This window comes from Geospiza fortis, unplaced genomic scaffold (assembly GCF_000277835.1).
Source record: "Geospiza fortis unplaced genomic scaffold, GeoFor_1.0 scaffold111, whole genome shotgun sequence".
Classification (NCBI taxonomy): domain Eukaryota; kingdom Metazoa; phylum Chordata; class Aves; order Passeriformes; family Thraupidae; genus Geospiza; species Geospiza fortis.
In genome coordinates this window covers 3,910,557-3,932,234 of record NW_005054321.1, presented here as the reverse complement: position 1 = coordinate 3,932,234, position 21,678 = coordinate 3,910,557, and the positions used below count along the sequence as shown (strand labels likewise).

The window sequence follows — 21,678 nt, the reverse complement described above, 5'->3', positions numbered from 1 at the left end:
TACACACTTCCCAACCTCGGAAACGACTATTGTCACAGTACACCTTTGAATTCCCCTAGTCTACTGAATTCGCCCACCTCCTAGGTACGATTCTTCACCAACAGCCTTCAAGCACTCCCAAGCCAGAGGACATGGTTATCTATTGATCGCGCTTCTCACGAGAACCGAGCTACTCAACGTCTAAAGTACCCTACGTTATTGCCCTGCAGGCGCATACATCTCCTAACCTTGCTCTTTTGCGCTATTGGTTGTAACTTCAGGAACATACCCTGTCAAATTCCCTCCTCCTTGCTCTTCACAGATACAAGTGGTCGGTTGAATACTCCTCCCTAATCTCATTACCTCGGCATACTGACCTTCTACACTTGTTTTTTCTTAGCGTCTCTTCAATAAGCCCCTCAAGTGCAGAGCAGGTGATATCTTCCTCTTGACATGTCCATCACATGACCGCCGAACATATGAATCCCCTAACACCCCGAATGTCTACACTTTGGAATGGAGAATAAGGTAGAAGATGTTGAGCTAGTTATTTCTGAGCAGGGAATTTTGCATTCACCAGGGAGTGTGCTGTACTGAACAGGATTGCTGCACTGCTATTAGTTTTGGAGTGAAATTGGTTGCATCTAGTTCAAGCAACCCTTCAATATTATATTGCACTGCACTGGAACAGAAGAAAACAAAAGGTGTGCAGAAACTTCATTTTTACCTCTTGTGTAATTCCAGCATAAACCCAGAAACTGAACAATAAGTACAGAGGTTTCATCCTGCTTGTATCTTCTGAGATCAGCAACACATTTGGATAACTTGTTCTTCATAACATGGCTCAGACCTGCAGGTCACAGCTTAGAGGGCAACGAGACAGAGGATACAGGAACGAGTACCTGGGGACTGTGCAAGATCTAATAGAATGTGTTTAGGAGAGGAACTAAAAACATTGAAAGGTAGTTTGGGGAAGAACACATATGAGAAAATAGAACAATGAAGGCATCAAGGGGGACCAGTTCCATCTGCACAAATGGCTGATTAGTACTTGCTTGGCCAAGCTCTGTGCTTGATCACCCCAGACCTATTGGGACTATGGGCCCAGTCCTCATACTGGCTGGAGCTGGGGCACTGGGCTAAAGGGTTCAGCCATTCCAAAAGCAAGGCAAAAAATAGTATTTAAAGTGGAAAAGCTAAGTACTTTCCAACAAACTTTGCTTTTACCCTCAGACTGCAGAAGCAGAAAAACCTGCAAGAGCTGAGAAAAGACAAAGATTGCTTAGGAAAAACATAATGCACTGGGGGAAAATGCCCACACAGCATAGTTATTATTTCTTTCTTCTGCTGCTCATAATCAAGACCTAAAGTGTCCTCCAGAAAGCTCAAGGAAACCCTGCTAGTAAATCAAATAATCATTTGTGTAAAGACATAGTTAATGAGTTCCATAGCCCAGGAGTTCAGTAAGTAATAAAAAAAGTCATGACTAAAACCAACATTTGCAGTTACATTAGCCAGGATGAAGTGAGTAAAACTATGAAATGCTGCCAATGAAGCAGAAGTTCAGAAGGTATTCATTCCTGTGGCTTAGTCAAATACCTCACAGCACTAATTTCACACTGTCTAGTAATACTTACTGAAGCATCTGACATTAACTAAACAGACAAGTTAATAAATTAGATAATTAGTGTCTTCTGAATAGTACCTTAATATACCTCTCTGTGGATTTTTCCTACCCTACTTAAATAGCGCCATTCAACAGCTATAAAACTAAAAATGTCAAAGCTCATTTGCATCAAATGTATAGGAATGTTGAAAGAAGAATGCAAATCAGTAAATTTTCTAAGCTTACCACACCTCTCATTTCTATCACTGTCCGAAGACTGATTCCACCTCACTCCAAGAGCTATTAAAATAGAAACCTCAGACAAGTATACCATAGCATTTTGAGGAAGGTCATGCCTTTTGCATTGTCTGACAGAATAAAAAACACATTATGAAAAAAAAAATAATTCAGAAACATTTACATTGAAAGAATGTAGAAGTAATGTAAACAATAATATCACAAATAATGTACAACACATTAGGAAGTTCAAAAAAATTATCAAAAACTAACCCACCACAAAACATAATAACTTTGGATATGTCTACACAGTTTTTACAGGCAACTGAGCCCTGGCAGACCATAGTCACCCAAAAGAAACTGCAGGCATACTTATTACTACTTAGCAGGTAGGTATCACGTGACAGATGGCTTCAGGCCTTTTTCCAGAACACTTTATGATACTAAACCCTGAAAATACTAAAACCTCAAAATGTAGTACAATGTAACTAAAATATCTCCTCTGTGCATCACTGAGTAGGGAAGAAAAAAAGAAAAAAAAAGGGGAGTGGAAACAGCATGTGTCAGAGATAGCTATGACTAAATGAGCAGCTATTCTTCATTGTATTTATAACTTGTATATGTATATGTCTGTGCAAATAATCACAATCATCATAATAAAATCAGTAACAGTTAAATTCATTAAAAATCACTAATAATATTAAATTCTTTCAAAGGAAACCTTTGTTTCTCCTTACAGGAAATTTTTACCTCTTCCTCAAAAACTTTTTAATTTAAATTAATATACAGTGCAGGTCTATTGATCAAGGTACACGAAGTCACTATTTGCTGGTTTTAACATTAGTTCAGGTTATATTACTTACATACAAATAATGTAACCTGACATCTTCACCTAATGCCAAGGCATGGCATTACACAGCTCATTATATAGAGCTTCTGCTTTTCTATCTCTAAAGCCCACTATGATTTCTATGCTGTTTTTCACTCACCCACTACCTAAATTTTCCATTGCCAAGTTGTCCATGTTTATTCATTGACAATAGATTAGTTATAAATTCTCTGTCCTAAATTTCTACCTGCTTTTCCCAGTCTTCCACAATGCGAAACTCAGATCTAGCTTTTATTGTCAACCAATTTCTCCTAGAGTTTCCTCTATTTTTCATTTGGGCAGGGAACTGGGTGGCATCACCCATTTTCTCAGACCTTTCAGTTGGCTCCCCATCAGCCCAGAGAGCTCAGCTAATGTTCCAGTTCCAGTTTTGCTCTTAGCATATGGTAAAGGTGACTCCTGTCAGAAAGAGGCACTTCAGGGATTGAAAAAGCTGCAGTTCCCCCAGGTATTTTAACTCAGCACCACATCACTGGATTTTCACAGAAATTGGTGAAAAAACCACTCCTGCCCCCAGTGGACTTGCTCTGGGGTGAAACACAATTTTGATTCTGGAAGGCTGAACAAACCTCTGTGTTCTGTGCTGTGCACTGAAGATCCCTGACCTCCTTAACCAGTCACACTTACTGTATGACTCTATTACATGCACTTTACAATGAGAAAGTAGTTAACATTGTGATACACAAGTCACAGTCTTTTATGGGAGCTTATTTCTCATTTTTTGAGTGTCTACAGACTGTGTAAGGCTTATCCTGCAACACCTGATTCAGAAGAGAAATCTGACCCATACATGCTCTATGCATCTAAATCATCTTGATGTGAGATCTGCATAAGGGAATTTCCAAACAGGACAGGTTAAAGACTGTGTAAATTCTTTACTCTAGTAAAGCACTAATGGAGAACCTTTGGTACTGGGTGTTTATGGCCAGGTTTGGCAGGAGGGAGGCTGCAGGAGGCCTCTGAAAAGAGGCCAAATGTCCAGGGACAGATGGTGGCACTTCTGGGAAAACATATTTAAGAAAGGAAAAAAAAATGCCCAGCAAAGAGTGAAGGAAAGTTAGAAAGAGTGAGAAACAGCAGAGAGAAGCCCAAGAGGAAAGTGTGCTCCATGGCAGAGCAGATATTCTCTGCAGCCTGCGGATGATGTACCAGGAGAAGAAAGGTATGAGAAGAAAGGAATGGAAGAGGGAGACCACTACACCCTGATAACAATCTCTCAACACTCCTTTTACATCACTTGCTTCCTCTCTGAAGGGACTTGGATTGAGTGTAACTTGCAGTGATAACAAGGGAGGAGGAGAGGAGTCTGGGAGGAGGTCAAGCTGAGCCTGGGAAAATGGAAAGGAAAGCTGTTGTTTTAATGTTTGTCTCTTTTGTTTCCCACTACCCACATTAGCAAATTTTTTAACTGGCAATAAATTAAGTAAATCTTCCCCCACTTGACTCTGTTTGCCTACCATGGTTACTGGTAAGCAGTCTCCCTGTCTTTATCTCAGGCTATGAACTCTTTCATTCCTGTTCTTCCTTTTTTCTCTCCCATCCTGCGGGGGAGAGGAACGAGCAAGCAGCTAGGTGGGAGTTTGGCTGCTAGCCTACACTAAGGCACCACACCTCTCAACTAAAAATCCCCAATCAAATCAACACGAATGCAGATAAAATTGGCCTCAGTGTTTTGTTGTTTATATTGAAATGGGTAGTTAAGCCCAGCTCAGATACATGGAGAAATATTCTGCAGAAAAATATATAGTCATATATTTGCCAGAGGATATAGTCAAAGCACTGATTCTCCCCTCCCCAAAGGGATTTGATTAGAGAATCAGTCATAGAAGCTCTCTGAGAAACTGTAAAACATCTGAGAAGGCACAGAATGTATTAACCCCTGTCACTATACAGAAAAGAGCTTTGTACATGAGGCAGCTGGAGAGGAGCCAGGGTACAAGCACTCAAATATCAGTGCATGCTGAAAGAAGCTGCATCTGTGAGCTTTTTCTCAACAGACAGAAAGAGAAAAGGCTTCTGACATTACTGATATGAGTGTGCACAGCAGTGATAAATCACTAAGCTGAAAAATGACAGGTTCTCAAAAATATAGAAAGGAGATTCAAAACTTGAAAGCGGTCATGCAGAAGAATTACGGAAAGTTTCTGGGAATCAAATATAAAGTGAACATTTGATGGAGGAGTGCTAGACTTAAGCCTGAATTAATTTGGCACCATGACATTACTGGATATATACTGGAGGTTTGCTTGTGATAAGAGCACAGTACTTAGAGCAGAAAAGGAGAAAATCTTTTTCAACTACTTGAATGAATAGGACAGAATAGATGGAAAATTTTAATCTAGGTTGCTGAAGCTGCTTTACTAGCAAGTCATACAAGCTGTTGACAGACTTCCATAAAGACAGAGGAAAATCCTCATATCAATTGAATTTAAGGACAGAAGAAGAAAGTAGATTTTGGAGTTCAGGAGAAGGCATTTAGAACTCCCAGCACTGCTCAGAGCCTTAGACAGTTGGTAATTAAATAGTGGACAGCACTACATAAACAGTCCTCCAAACCATAGACGAAAATAAGAGTGAAATGCTCTGGAACTACCTAGAATCATAAGTACAGGTATTTACATGTTGCATTTCTTAGCCAAGAGCTGGTTTCTAGGGGCAGAAGGGTTATAGTGAAATCTTTGTCCCCTTGAAATGGAAAGAGAAATTTCTGGGGTTTATTGTTTGACCCTGAAGAAGGTATATTAGCTAAGTATCTATAAACAACAAGTTCATAGAATTATGTAGTGCCTTTCAGGAAAATCAGCAGGACACATGACTTATCATAATTCACAAACCAGAGCTTGTAACATTGAAAGAGTTCTTAATCTTTTTTTCATACTCACTGACAAGTACATGGATGTGCTTTATTAGTTTTGCCTCAAAACAATGATTTTCTGGTTTACTAATTCCAGTAAGCATCATTCTGTAACAAGAGGTGCAGATGTTCACAGAAGGCACCTCTTTATATCAAAACCTGACACTATTAACTGGGGAATTGTGTTCCTCCTTCACTCAAAAGAAGAGCAGAAGCCACAACCACTGACAATAGCAGCCTGGACAATGGTTGTTTTCAAATTGTGTTATGAGCAAAGATTGCTCTTGTTCTCAGGTAAAATATTATTATATCTAACTCAACCTAGCTGTCATCATAAAAGATTTTTAAAAGATTATACAAACAGATTAATAACACTTTCAATAAGGTCACAGACAACACCAAGCTGGGCATGAGTCTTGATCTGCTGGAGGGTAGGAGACGGTAGGATCTAGATCCAGCCTGTGGCCCAAGGCCAGTGATGTGAGGTTCAACAAGGCCAAGTGCTGGGTCCTGCACTTGGGTCACAACAACCCCGTGCAGTCCTACAGGCTGGGAACAGTGGCTGGAAAGCTGCCCTTGGGAAAGGACCTGAGGGTGCTGGTCAGCAGTGACTGAACATGAACCAGTGTGTGCCCAGGTGGCCAAGAAGGCCAATGGCATCCTGGCCTGGATCAGCAATGGCGTGGCCAGCAGGACCAGGGCTGGGATTGTTCCCCTGTACTTGGGAATGGTGGGGCCATCCCTCCAGTGCTGTGTCCAGTTCTGGGCCCCTCACTACAAGAAGGACATTGAGGGGGTGGAGACAACAGAGCTGGGGAAGGGTCTGGGGCACAAATCTGATGAGGAACAGCTGAGAGAGCTGGGGGTGTTTAGCCTGGAGAAAAGGAGGCCCAGGGGAGACCTTGTCACTCTCTCCAACTCCCTGAAAGGAGGCTGCAGCCGGGGGGAGTCAGTCTCTTCTGCCAGGTGCCAAAGGGCAGGACAAGGAGAAATGGACTCAGGTTGAACCAGGGGAGATTCAGATTGGATATTATGAAAAATTTCATCACATTGAGAGAGGATAAACACTGGAATAGGCTGGCCAGGGAATTGGTGCCATCACCATCCATGGAAGCGTTCAACAACTGAATGGATGGCACTTCATGAGATGTTTTTGTGGACATGGTGGTATTAGGTCAAATCAGTGATGCACATTTTTTCCAACCTTAATGATTTTATGATTCTAATAATTTCTTCTGTAGTGTTAACTCCCAAGGTCTAGCCGGCCTGACCAAAGATATTAATACAGACACAGAATGTATCAGGGTTGCTATTAAATCCATCAAATTTAGCCATACACTAAATGGTTATGAAACCAATTAACTGCTGGCCTGAATTCATTTGGCTGTACTCAAATAATTTCCTGTCAAACATCTGCAGAGGATCAAGTTATTATTCATGGGTTTGCTGTAAAATTTTGCACTTATTTCTTAAATCCATTTCTTTCAGACTTTTCCTTATTTCTTTGATTCTATTTCAATTTGAGGTGGAACAGTCTTTATATATTCAACTAGGAAAGTTTTGATACCATTACTTTCTGTGTATCCGTTCTGAATTCACTTCTACCCCAGCTATACATTTTTTGCTGATGCTGTTATTTTTGACCAATGTTTTCACTTGGAATCTCACCCTACTCCTACTGAAGTCATTCAGTTGTAATCTTCATCACTTTGAATAATCATTATACTGTGCAAAGCAGAGAAATATGCAATAGTTAGACTAGAGGAAAAAGTTCTGTTACTGTACAATAATATATAGCTGAGTTGGAAATAGGGCTAAACAAATTCCAGAATTCATAAAAATTTGCATAATATTTTTTCTCTTTGATCAGGTTTGCTGATCAAGAAGTTTCTAAGTTTTGCTTTAGTTTTAAATGTGCACCCCAGGTTTCTAGTAAAACCTGTTACAGTAAAATTCAGGCAATATCTTTCCAGAAGTGCTGGATGGAGATGTATTTTGTCCTGTTACAAACTGCCCTGATACAACTGAAGAAATTCAGACGAGTAAAAAGTGGTGTAGGGATGAGGAAGGTGACTAAATTAAAGACTTCAAAAGTAAATATGAATCCTAAAAAGGGAGATACTGCAGATCCAAGCTCCTCTTGCCAATTGTAGTTTTGCCCTTACTCCATGAAAAAAGCATAAATGCTCTCCTGCAGTCTGGCAGACACTTTCCTCTGTCTGTATTTAATCAACATTTTCCAAGTACAGGCCCAGTTTTCTCTCCTTCAACTTTTATCAATTGTCCTTCATTAAGAAAGCAAATCACATTTTCCTTCTCAGTTCTGTAATTTCTTCCAGCTCAGTCTTCCTCCAGACATGATGTAGGAAAATCACCTATCCACTACCCTGTCATGCACTAGCAGGTACAACTTGTCTCTTCAGTGTTGCACACACTAGCTAACGTTCTTCCAATGCACCCAATGGAATTCAAGGGTACTTTGGTTTGAGAAATGCTGTATGGAAACAAACTTGCATAGTGTTAATAAATACAACATGACATAAAAATGTGGTAAGAATAAAAACCCACAAAAGAAAAATTTGCGTGGGCTTCAAGGAGCTTTGGGTGAGGTCTTTGACACTTTTATTACTGAAGACAGATTTATATGGAAGGGGAAAATGGGGTCCTTGAAACGGTCCAGTTTATTCACAGAGAGACTATTTAAGGTCATACCAAGCTCTTCTTGTTCTGTATACCATAAATAACCACTGAAGGGAATAATTACTGTTGGGGTTACTTTATAAAGAAGATGCTATTTGAATTTTAAAATAACAGGAAATGGAGATGCATATTAAGCTTGAAATAGATTTTCATCCATACTAGACAAACTTCTCATAGCAAGCAGTATCACATTTCACCAGAAGATTGGCTCCTTGCAACAGGACAAAATCAACTCCTTTTTTTTCCTCCTCCCTTAAAATGTTTCAAATGTCTTCATATATACAACCTACACTAGGACAGACTTATCAAGTTATTATGTGGCTAAATACACAATAGTATTAATTTTACTTTAGGTGGGAATTAATACTGCCAGTCTGTCTTACAGCCAAGACACAAAGAAGTTATTACATGCACACACACATGCATGATTCTTCCACTACTCAAAGTGCACCCAGTGGGGAAATACAAGCAGCTTTTAATAATTTGAATATTATCTAAAATTATTTTTAATAATTTTTATCTATTCATGATGGCATTTAGGACTTTATAAAAAAGTGAAGCGAAGCACAGAAATAAAAGCAATACCTCTGTAGCAACTCCAGTATTTCTGAAAATACTGGTTTTTCCCCTCTATTTAATTTAACCCTGGGAACCAGATTTAAAGTACTGACTTACAGAAAATCTCTACAGTGGCCAAGTTAAATAAAGAAACTGATTATATTCAGAATATCACATAAATCATATGTGTTATGATCTGACCTTCCGGAGCTGGTTTACTCGCATTTGTTTTTTCTGGATCCTTCACCTTGGATTTACTTGTGTCTTTTCTTCTCTCTATATCTTTAACTGTAAAGTAAGGGGGAAAACCAGTTAGTCTAGAAACAAGGCAGTTAGAAGCATGTAATTTTCTTCTTCCTGGTAAAGTAGGTGCACAGAGCATCTGAAGATATGTTTAGGTAATGAGTTACTGTTTCTGTGTTTTCCCTCCCTCCCTTTGCATTTATTATTTTCATGGCTCTTTCCCCATTCTATCATCATTAAAGCTCTCAAAACTGACTCTCTTCACACATGAGAGTCCAAATAGTGACATCAGCAGACAAGATCCCACACTGGAAATATAGTCCAGAAAATTGGCAAAGCTAGCTGGGGAAAGTCCAGCATTGCAAAGTTCCCCTCCAAGTCAGTCAACACAAAAGCACATAAGCCAGCTGTTACACTGTCCTCTTTACAGAATCAGCTTAGATCCCATGCCCAAATCTGTAGTCAGGGCATAAATACTTCCAGGAGTGCAAGGTTGCTCCAGAGCTGTGACTTTGACAGTTTCCCATTCCACAAGTGGGTGGGAACCTCCCTTACTATATCTCCAATCTCTCACAACAGCCAAGCAGAACCCAATTTGATTAGCAATTCCTAACATTACATTAGTAGCCAGTAGTGCTCTACTCATAGTCTGAAAGGTTCTGACAAAGTCATTGCTAAAGTCACGTATTGGGAAGAAAAAGCCCTTCCAGAATTTTCTTGGAATGCTCATTGGTAGCCACACTCCAGCTGTCTGCAACAGCCAGGAAAAGCTTAAAACAATGAAGCTAAGAATATCTTCCACAGAAAAATAAAATTCTATTCCAATTACACTTCTTAGTTTATGTAAAATTGGATTATGACTGACATTTATCCAAACAGGCACTGATCTTCAGCCAGGACCAAAGTCTCTCTGTGCTACATCATTCAAAAAAACATTGTGAGGGCATGAAAGGAGGTTATCTCTTACATAGTCTCTTGACTATGTAAGAGAGACATTGCAAATATTCTGTTGTACATTAGTAGAACCAAAGTCAGATGGACTTCACTAATCTACCAATAGTATGTGGAATATCTGAATCAACCAGGAGTGTTCCAAGTTCCAATCCAAAATATAATCACAAGACTAAGGAAGACAACGAGCTGACAAACATCTGAATGTGATTTTCTCATCATGACAACCCTTTGCAGAACCTACCGTGCTCACACTCCAGCTACAGAGGTGAGAACAAAAAACCTGAAACTTTGACTCCTCTTCTTACTAAGGTAACATGTGTGACTGTATATCACCTCTGCCTTTAGCAAACAATTGTGTAACTGATTTGGGAGCAAATTCAAGTTCACAAGTTTGCTGAGGAGACAGCTTTTACCCAGGCAGATCTTGGTTATTAGCTGAGTTACACAATGCCACAACAACACCAGGTCTTAGTCAGAAGTCTGTGTTTAATCCTTAACTGAACAAGACTCTGATTAAAACGAGAGGTGAAACACCAGAACAATATTAGCCAGAAAGGATGCTGCTGCTTATCCTTCTGGGAGCATTCCTTTGAAAAAAGCCCAAGAGCAAAGCCAACTAGCTGGCCTCCTCTAATGCTAGACCTATTGAGGGGCAAGTCTCCAGAGAAAATGGTACAGAAGTCTGAGAATGTTCAAAGGAGACAAGTCAGTCACATCCTGACAGATTTCTGGATTTGGGAACTGTCATAATTCTAACCACATAGGAAGAGGCAAGACAGCAGTTTAACTCCAATATTTACACAGACAAAGATTTTATCTAGTACATGATCTTAGTTCATTAAACAATATGTATTAGAATAAGAATGCATCCCTCGCTATATAAAGAGAAATACTCTTTTGACAATAAAATTTTATTGTAAGTTTGAGAATTCTTAGTACTTCAGTTACATCTCCAGAGCATTAAAACCATACTTCTAATGCACTAAGCCAGACAATATTCTCAAAACTCTTTATACATTTGACCTTTTGTCATCTCAAAAATTAGTGGCCACATGTCAGAGTAAAAGGGAAAAAAACCCCTATAATACAGGAGAGCAAAAAAAGGATTTGTATATATGCTGTATCTGCATTCTTTACTCATGAAAGGCATCATGCTTTTAAATGAAACTCCAGCCTTAAGTGCAGCAAAGAGAGTACACTAAATAGAACATAATCCCCATATCCTTAAATCGTGTTGCCAGCTCTACTTTTCCTAAATGCCATTTCAAAAACAGCTACACCTAATACTATAGAATTTGCTGCTGCCTTCTGTGGGCTTCTCTTTAATGCTAAAGTAATCTGTGGTTTGGTGGGTTTCCTAACCAGGACAGAACTTAAGGTAGTAAATACACAATTGTAGTGGTGAAAAGCTAAAAGGGCTTGGATACACACCACATCAAGTACTCAGCATATTTTGTCTTGTGCTGGTTTTAAGAGAAAGATAGCTTGGCAAAGACAGCGAGGAAAATTTAGCATCAGAGAATTCATTAGGCTTTCAACTATACTCCCGCACTGCCACATTATTAACCAAATCTCCACTAATCATATTTAAAACATTTTACATGAAGATCAAGATAAATCAGATAGGATGTATATATACCACTATGATATAGATATTAAAAGTATGTCTTGATCATATAAAAAATTAAGTTTGTAAACATATTTGAAAGGTGAAGACCATTAAGAAATCAGCGTTTCATACTACTGAACTAGCATCTAGTAGCCAGTTGGAACAGCTATAACATTGTTTTAATGAAAAGGAAATTTTTAAAGTATCAGAATATAGCACTTTATTTCTACTCATTGAAGATTCTTTCCATGAAATACCAGCTAATTTCCTAATGAAACAAGGAAGAAAGGGATGCCAATGCAACGGAAACAAAGAGCCCAATGCAAGAACATGCTATGCAATTAATTCAGGCCTCCACCTGTACTTACACTAGTTAAAATACATAGCTTTGATTTTCCTTCCACCACAGAAAAAAACTGTTTTTCCATCATTCCCCTTTGTGTAAGACTTGTTACCATTTCATAAGTTGCATTAAATATCTGATACATTATTTATGTCAGCCATAAAGAGACACTTACTTCTGAACTGGCCTTGTGCTGGCTTACTCTCCTTATCTTCACTGAATGCTATGATCTGAAGGGCATAATTTTGATCTGGAATGAGACCTTGAATAATTGCTTTGGTTGCAGTATTTTGAAGAATTAATTGATTTGTTTTTCCACCTATAGGAGAAAAGACAAAAAAACAACAAATACATAACTTTGTTTGCTTTTCTTATAGTACAGTAAATGTAATGACTTAAAAATACCTCAAGTTCTACCATGACCTAAGCATTCCCACTTTACCCACTATTGGGACTATCCATACAGCCAGGCCAGAGAACATCCCAGAAAAGCAACAAGATAGGCAGTCTAACCAGTTTTCTTAAACAGAAACACTCTTAAGATCAGCATTTATATCTGGGCCTCATGAAACAGCCATGGTGTCCAGCAAAATTATTAAGAGAAATAATTTACAAAATCTGCCAAGTTTGGTAACATCCTACCAACAGGCTTTCCCTCTGTGATTGGCCGCCAGTTCAGACCCTGTCATACCCACATCGCCTCTGAATACTTGCTTCGCCAACTTTCTTTCGGCTAGGAAATTCTCATGTATAAATACAAATATTGAACAAATAAATACTTGTTATTGAACAAATAAATACAAATATTTATATGTCCATTTACATATAGAGATTGCATGCCAATATATATACAAAGATGCATTTTAACCATATGTTATAACAGTTTCTGTTCTAAATTTAATTTTAAATGTACAGAAGTAGAACCTTTATAGCTCTATACAGCCACTTTGGTATCTACCTTTTCAAGTTTTCATTCAAAAAACTTTTAAAGATTACTTGTTTTCTTAATTCTTTTCCTGACAGCTCACTAAGGGATAAGGGACAAGGAGATCCACCTTGAAGGCTGACTAAATTAGGATTCCAATACCTTCCCCTGAGCAATTCCTAGAATTCCTTACACACCACTGGAAGAAAGGTAGAGTCAGATGACCACTGAAAATTCCCAAAGACTACACATGAAGTATAACTAGCATTGACCCACCTCTACTACCTCAAGCATTTGATTCCCATTTTCTGTGCCTGACCACCCTCTAGTGAAATCAATCTCTCTTCTGTTGACCAGCCAGTACTTCATTACCCAAAGCTTGCTCACAGTTTCTTCACTGTGGAGGATGACACTAAACTCTGAAAACTTTTTATGCTTTAGGAAGACAGTTCTTTCACCTCAAAAGAAAACATACAGACTTTTACCTGAACTTGGAGTGACAAGAAGTTTATATCCAGTGAATTGCCCTTTGGGGGCTTTCCAAGAGATCTGTACACTGTCAGGACCCACTACATTATATCTTAGTCTTGTTGGTGGGGACACTGCAAGTTTGGGAAGAAAACAACATTTTAAATTCAAATAAAGACTAATCAATTTTAAACAAAAATAAACACATATAGGAAGACAACACAAAATTTTAATGGTAAAGGATGCAAGTTATTTAAAATGTCACATACATCAGTTTATTAGTTTGTAAAATGACATCCCAAGTGCACTACTTCCCTCAGACAGACCTTTTATTTATCTCTTTACAAAACAAACTAAACAACCTAACAGCAGTGGACAGAAAGACAAACAGTGTTAGATGTTAAGACACTAGTTTAGCAGGCAAAGCTGGTAATAAAAATGCTCTTTGTTAATATATGGGAATTAAAATTGCTCTCTTGCTTACACTGACAATATGCATAACCTACACTCCTTTACCTCTCATTACTGTGGGCATTTCCCCACATTTAACGTCACCCAGGGCCAAATTTTCAAATCCTTGTGAGGAGAGAATAACCAAGAGAAAAGAGAGGTGTGCACAAGGCAAAGGGAACATCAGCTGCCCGATTTGCAAACCTGGCTAAAGCAGCACAAAGCTTTGCAGCTGCAAACACTGCTTCAGTCTCATCAAGACTAGCAGGCATGCACAGGCCAGTCAAGACTTAGGGGCAATCTGGATGGTAAGTAAAATTTGGCTTCTATTTATATTGTGATGTCACCCAGGATTCAAACTGAAGCAGCAGATGAAATGAAGACAAGCATGAAATGATTGAAAAAGAGGCAAATATCAATGAAGCAATGCACACAAGAACAAATGGAGAAACTGCCCCATGTTGTTGCCATACTATTAACAACTTTGTGTCTCTGCACATAAATGAGTTTTTCACAGCTTTATATCCCACTACTCAGTCAAACTCCACTGATGCTGGACCACACTCTACAAAACCTTTCCACTCTGCTTTGGGGAGGCACATCCCCTCTTCACTGAAGAACTGCAGCAGAGCACCTAGCAGGGCAGCCTGGCTGTCAACAATGGGAAATCTTCATGCAGTTGAATAGAATTTGGCTCACAGAGAACAAACTGATCTACAGGGAAAGGCAGCCAGGGAAGCTATTTACAGGCTGAATGACAGAAGGGCTAGAAAACCTTTAACACCTCCAACCTTATTCCTCCTCTTCCCATTGTCTCTACGGTGCCCTGAACAGTCTCCATCATTTTCCAAACCCTTGGTGCCTTTGCCACTACATCTTAAGGTTTCTGTTAGTAAGTCTAAGAAATCAGGGAAATTAATCTGAAGCAGGCAAGTGGCAATTTCTTTTCCCCAGGGCTCTTAACTGACTAGGCTCACGCCCAAAATTTGTTGGTCCTTTAGATAAAATAAACCAACAGTATCATGATATTTCTGAGATTTAGGGATTACAGCACATGGAGTGTCTGAGTCAACAGGCAGAATGTGCTGGCCAACAATTTCTGGCCTCTCCATTTGACCTGCTACAGCCAATGAAGCTGTGGCACCAGTAGCAGCCAAAGACCTGTCCTGAACCAATAACTTTTTCCTACATGCTACTTTTTCCAGGAACTTGGGGGAAGAAAGAAGGAAAAAGGCATGCTGTAGTTTTTTGAGATTTGGGGGTGCATGTTTTTTCATGTCATCTACTATTAAATACATTTTGGATCCTAGAAGTAAGAATTTGGAGGTTCAATGCAAGGGATACATTCCCTTGCATCCAGTCTCTCATTCCCTAAGTGGCAGTTTTGTCAGACCAAGGGCAGGTTCTGCAGTTCTCCTCCTTGAGGGAATTGACACCAGAACGCAGAAAAGAAAGTACATAAGAACCAAGAAGAGCTTATCAACACCTGTGCATTCTCAAAGACCTCAGACAACAAGCTCAAGAAGAGAGGCAAGGGGACAGAAACAGCAAGCAGCACATGAGCTCCACACACTCAAAGCTGCTCTGATTGGCAGCGCTGGGCTCACACCCAACCCAAGCATTTCCTTAGTTGCTGGGCTCAATCTTGTCAGACCTCTTGTCAGACCTCATCTTCAGTCTGCCTGTCACCTCCCTGAAGTTTAGAAAGAAAGAGGCTGCGAGCAAGATTGTGTGCAGGAATCGCTGCAAATACAACATCGGTTCTTTGAAAATTTGGCCCTCATACTGCAAAATGTTTTGCTAGGCAGGTTTCTGCAAGAACATTCAGCATGCTATAATTGTAAAAACATGACAGAGACTATGGCAAAAAAGGTTTCAAAGCCAAGCAGACTGTAATTATGGATTACAGCTTTTAATTCATTCTCAAGATTCATTGTATCTTAGAGCTATACATAAATCACAGTAAATTGAGGCTGAATGAACAAGAGTGACAAATCATACCTAGGAGTTTGCAAAAATACAATTCCTTTTATTATTTTGCCTCAGGAATATAAAATAAATTTTTAAATAATGGCTGCATGCAAGTGTGAAAATGCTGCAGATTTTACTGGGATTAAGTGGTAAATTCATATGGGGATTAAGAAGCAGAGCAGAGAGCAAAAAAGTAACATCAAAGATTGACCAAAAAAACCCCCAATCGTGTCTTAGAATTTCAGAGCTCACTTTGTCTGCCATCTTCCATTCCCATCATTTCTTTCCATCCCACTTTCAACTTGACAGTTTATGAAAGCACCTTCTAACAAAGAAGCATAGTTCTGGCCTAACTGCTATTAGCCATCACCAAAACAGGTAAATGTATGAGCCCATAAAAAACAATCACAGACCTTACAAGCAAAGAAGGACACAATCACCAGTTTTTCTGTATACTACAGAGTTACAATGTGAAAGACTAGAAAAGGGGTGCCAGAATAGTCTTTACATAACTGGTCAATTTTCACTGGGTTCTTTTTGTATCAAAGGCAGCAGTGCAGTGGAAGGAACATTCCCACAAAGCAATAAACCATAAGAAAGAAAATAATTATTCACTAGGCAGATAATCAACTGTGTCTTAGTTGTGCAAAGACTAACGTTCTGGCATAGAAAAGTACATATAGCTAAGGAAGTTAAAAATCTAGCACTCAAACAGACAACAAAATATTGATGGGAATTACTACGCATTCACCAACCTGAAGAGGATATCTTTATTTCTTTGGGCCTTTATTGTCTGTGGAACAAAATCTCACTTCTTGCAGAAAGGGGAAAAAATCAATCCAAGCTGAGTCAGTTAACTGATAAAAATCAGTAGCTAGATCTCGTTAAGTGGTTTTACAGGAATGCAAAAGAGAATGGCTGTCAGCAACATTAGAGCAGTCACCCAAAAGAAAACTGACAATTCAAGGCTTCGGTTTATGCCACCAGGTAAATTAGCACTCCAAACACATAACTCTTACAGACAACTAGGGAAGGAATGTTTTCAACTCTTACTGGAAAGGAAAAATACAATAAATTGCTTATGGACAATTCTCCAAGACATCCAATAGTCTAAGTTTGGATACTAACTAAATATTGTGGCTTTCAATTTACTGTTGTCATAAGAATTGAATAAGTTAATAGGCACTGCAGTTACTTAGCAATTACAGAAGTAACACATGAAAATTATTGCTAAAGAAAATCCATCTTTAAATACAGAAAAACTCTCAAAGCAAGTTACTTTATGGATAAATGAAAAATTCTCAACTGGTTTTCTTGCCCAGCACTAATCATGTACTATATAAGAACATAAGTAGACAAAATATGTTATTTATACACTATATTGAATGGGGAAGAAACAGCAGTGCTGAAAAAATAATTGTTGTTGAGTCAAAACCAAACAGCGCTTTGTGGCACAGTGAGATACAACCACATAGCTCCTCTGAAGGGATAATTTGTAGCTTCAGGCACATTGGCTTCAGTCTCACAAACATATTCTCCTTTCCAAGAAGTCATATTACACACCTTTACCTGACCATCTTTGCCAAAGGAAGGAAACACAAGCTGGAACTAATGCCAGCTCTTCCTACATGTTGGCAGAGTGTACAGTTGATTAAAACAGACAAACAAATGGTATAAAATTGTAAATAGTTTGCATGAAGAGCTTACTTCAAGAGGTGGCAACCTTGACAAAAAGAATTTGAGAAACACCTTATTACTTTTAGCATACCAAGAGATTTTTTTTTCTGTGAACATGGAATAGAGACTTCATATCACCTAATTCAATAGAATAACAGTCGTGTTGGGCTAAGGCAATGGTCCACTTAGCTTAATATCACACTGCTGACAGCATTCCATGGTTGATGCTTGCTGAAAGAGTCTAAGAACAAGGGAAGTATTGTTCTTTATTCAAGTACACCAACTCTAGCTTCTGTTAGGGTGATTACTGTGGAAAAAAACCTCTGACCTTCATTTCATTGTATTGGTATTAAAGGGAGAACACTCTCCAAGTATAACTGATGGAATCAAAGTTTTTAAAAAGTGGAGAAGAATATAGTTTTCCAAGATCAAGGAATTTTGCAAAACTTTCTGGAGATGGGCCTCAACCCCCAGACCTGTTTTGCAAATCTTAACCATATGTATTAGGACTGAAATACAGAGAAAAGACTAACCATATGCTTTGCTATATTGGCTCATTAAGTCACAAACATTCTGGACCTAATTTCTGACCAGAATGATGCACTGAACATTGGGAGCATACATTTCTTGATTCACCTCACATTGCCAACATCATACATTACAGCTTACACGTGTCCTTCAGTTCTGGGAGAGGCTTGTAAAATGCTCACAGATTTCCAAACATCCAAGAGTGCATGCTTCCCCAGCACTCAAGTGCCATGCAGATTGGACAACACTGCTAGTTGCATTGTCAGGATTTTGAAAGCCTCACGTTGCCAATAGTTTCCAAATGTCCTCATGAATAATACATTACACAAATCGCTTTAAAAGACCCCAGGATCCAATTCTGCTCCTGGTTATGCCCATGCAATCTCATATCAAAGGGATTACATAAAACTAAAGTTGAGAGAAATGCCTTTCTTTAGAAATCATAAAAACTCATTGGTATTCTTCCTCCCTCCTTCCCCAAGCAATAGGATACATTTTCTCTAGCAGTCAAGCCATTGTCAATACAATCCAACAAGTATGTAAGCCTAACAATCCCAGCAGTATCCTTTAATATTCACAAAGGAGATTTTCATTTTAAAAGCTGCAGAAGTAGTCTGACATTTAACAGATCTGTGCAATATGGAATGATATAAGCACTACAACAACTACTGTTCCAAAACATACATAGTCCATACAAGATAAAAAACATACATATTCCATACAAGCTTTACATCACAGCTGATCCTTCAAACTTGCTTGATTACATAGAGGACAATAAGAGCAATTTCTGATAAGTACCTTCATGTAAATAGGAGTAAAAACATGTTGTGTATAATTCATTTTAAGACACATGAATTTGCACAAATATTTATGCTATTTGAGATACTAGGTTCAAAGAGCACACATGAAGACGTAATGCTACTCCCACCTGCTCCTCGAGCTCAGCAGCAAAATTCCTGCTTCATTTCAGTGTTATTGGATTCACATCCTACTAAGGAGGAAGTAACACTGGCATTTGGAATAAAAAGTCTATTTCTGCCATCAGAGTGAAAAACTCCATCTTCTTGTTTGTGACTCACCTTGACCCTGGACATCACTGATGAAAAAAGTTGTGACAGCTAAGAAAGCCAAGAGAAAACAGCTCCGTATCTCGTATCGACACAGCATCTTCCTCCCCTCAATACACACAGTATCAGCAGGTCTGAAAACACATGGAACAAAAAGACTTACTAAACAGGCAAAGAGAAGCCATCCACTTTAATGAAAATTGTGGGGGAAATCTGGATTTTATTAAAACAAAAAAAAAAAAACAAGCAAACAAAACAAACAAACAACAAGGAATTTACCACAGACCTCAGTGGAGACAAATTTTCCTGGCAGCAGTTTTATGACCAAAGCACATTTTACCTGAAAGGGACAAAGAACCCCACTTGGGCTACTCAACAGTTTTGAAAACTTGGCCCACATAAAAAGGAACTGTAAATTCTTTGCTGATCATACACAAACATTGGAAATAGAGTAAGCTATAGAAAATAACAAAGTACAACATGTATTTCTACACAATCCAGTTTTGTAAGAACCTTATCAAGGTATCTGTGGCAAAGAGCTCTGAAGCTTTTTTTAAAAAGCAGAACTTTTTTCTGAAGGAACTCACATCCTCTTCCCATTGACCATTTTCCTGTTTCTACATTATTCAGCTTATCCTGTGCTCTCTGTTGTAGTGTCTGCACCTACAGTAGGTAGTATCATGATCAAAACCATTTACACTAACTTAATCAGTTAGAAGAAATCAACACTTTAGAATGCAGCAGTATATGAACACTAAAAGTAGTCCTAGGTGAACTAGCTGGGTTACAGGAAACAAATCTTGTTCCAAAGAGCAAGTTTCAGAATGAGCAATTTACCTGACCACAGAAGTTACCTTAAAAACAGTACCAATCTCAAGATACAGCCTAGCACCATACTTATAAAGATTTCTCTTTCACTCAACTTTACTGCACTAGTTTTAGTCAACTTTCTGGGCTAAGAAGACAATTTTTTGCTGTCCTCGCCTGTTAAAATTCTACAGGAGAAACAAATTAAGATAATTAATAGTAGATTTCTTGCAGGCAGCAAAGAGGATTTGAAGGTTTACTTGGGTAAATTTTGGTTTATGTATTTCTGTTTTGTAGGTTTCTCACATTTACCTCCTCTGTCATTTTCTCAAGTAGTCCTGACATACCATCACTGTACTTGCGTTCCATGTCTTCCTTGTCTTGAAGGCATGTGGCAAGTGGTTCATCACTATCTAATATAAAAAGCAGACTGAAATACCTCAATCACTATTAAATAGAAGAGGATAAGACCTACATCCTCTTCTCTCTAAACATTTGCAACCTGCTATAGCTGTCCCAGTAGGACAACCATAGTCCTATAGTTGGTAGGTCTGCTGTCACCAACAGCAGTCATGAATGCTTGATACAACTCCTAGATATATATACATTGTAAATTCCATCTCCAAAGGAGGTTATCGCAGTTTTAACCATACTATCAACAAATTTCACATTACTTAAGCATATATTTTGAATCCATCTCTCATAGTATAAATCTCTCAAGACAGAGGAAAATACCTAGAACCCACATCAAAGATGTGCACCTAGAACTTATATATTGCTATGCAGAGTTCTTAGACCCATCCTCCAGATAGAATTCAGAAACCTGTGCAAAGTTCCCAGGTTTGCTACTACATGAACCAAAGTGTCAAACACCCAAGGACCAGAGTCAGCAGACAGCTGCCCAGTGACAGGGAATAGGAAGAACCGAGAGTATCTCAAAACAGGCTGAAATCCATCTCTTGCGTATCTCATGTTGGGTACTGATGCTTCTCACTCAGGAATACAATCTGGATCAAGTAAACACAGACTCTCCAAGCAACTTATTCTTCCAGGCAGTTACCACTGATGATGTGTGGATTGCCTCCCATAATAACCCAGACATTAAAATATTCACTCACAGTGGTGGCTGAATTCCCCATCTGCTACATTTAATATAAACCTTCCTCCAAAGCAAGAGCTATAAATACTAACTGACCGATAATCCTGTGTTATAAACGTTCTCTACTGCTGCTTTAATAGAAAAGCCAGAGAAATGAGATTTATTGGAATAGGCATAACTGGTGCTGGATCAACTACACACAAGTTCCTCTCTGCAATGACCCGCACGTCAGGGTTCGCTTAACCAGGAAAGGAAAGACCCGCCTGCAGCCACCTTGTGGCTGACAAAGTGTGGGACTAAAAACAAATATCGTATTCCTTCTGCTCTCTATATTAATTTCACCTCTTAGTAAGTATGTGGTAAATGAGTTATCTGCCACACTAGCTCTAGGAGCAGACACCAAGCGAGCCAAGAACCCTGCCATAAGGTGAGCCCCGCTCCCCGAGCATCTCTTTCCCAGCTGGGCTCCAGGACTCCCGGCACGGACCTGGCCACAGGGCACCTTCTCCTGAGGAAAGAACGCACCCTCGAGAGCTCGCAGCGGCACAAACGCGGTACACACCTTCGTGCTCCGCCCTGCCCCGGCGCCGCGCACCCAGCCCAGGGGAGGAGGCTGAGCAGTGTCCCCGGGACGGGCAGGTCACTCGGGGATTTCCCCTGTCTGGGTGTTGTCGCGGGGCCGCGCACGCGTCCGACCTCCCGCTGGGCCAAGCC

General features: G+C 39.2%; 1 protein-coding gene across 1 annotated transcript in view; it reads right to left on the bottom strand.

Moving 5' to 3' along the window:
* COL14A1 (collagen type XIV alpha 1 chain) overlaps nt 1-21,643 on the bottom strand; it is a 113,016-nt gene extending 91,373 nt beyond the window's left edge. Inside the window, 5 exon segments of the mRNA XM_031056746.1 lie at nt 9,025-9,111; nt 12,148-12,291; nt 13,383-13,499; nt 19,071-19,192; nt 21,527-21,643. Of these exon segments, the coding sequence (XP_030912606.1) occupies nt 9,025-9,111; nt 12,148-12,291; nt 13,383-13,499; nt 19,071-19,158 (436 nt within the window). The 5' untranslated portion in view covers nt 19,159-19,192; nt 21,527-21,643.
* Between the last annotated feature and the right edge of the window lie 35 nt (nt 21,644-21,678).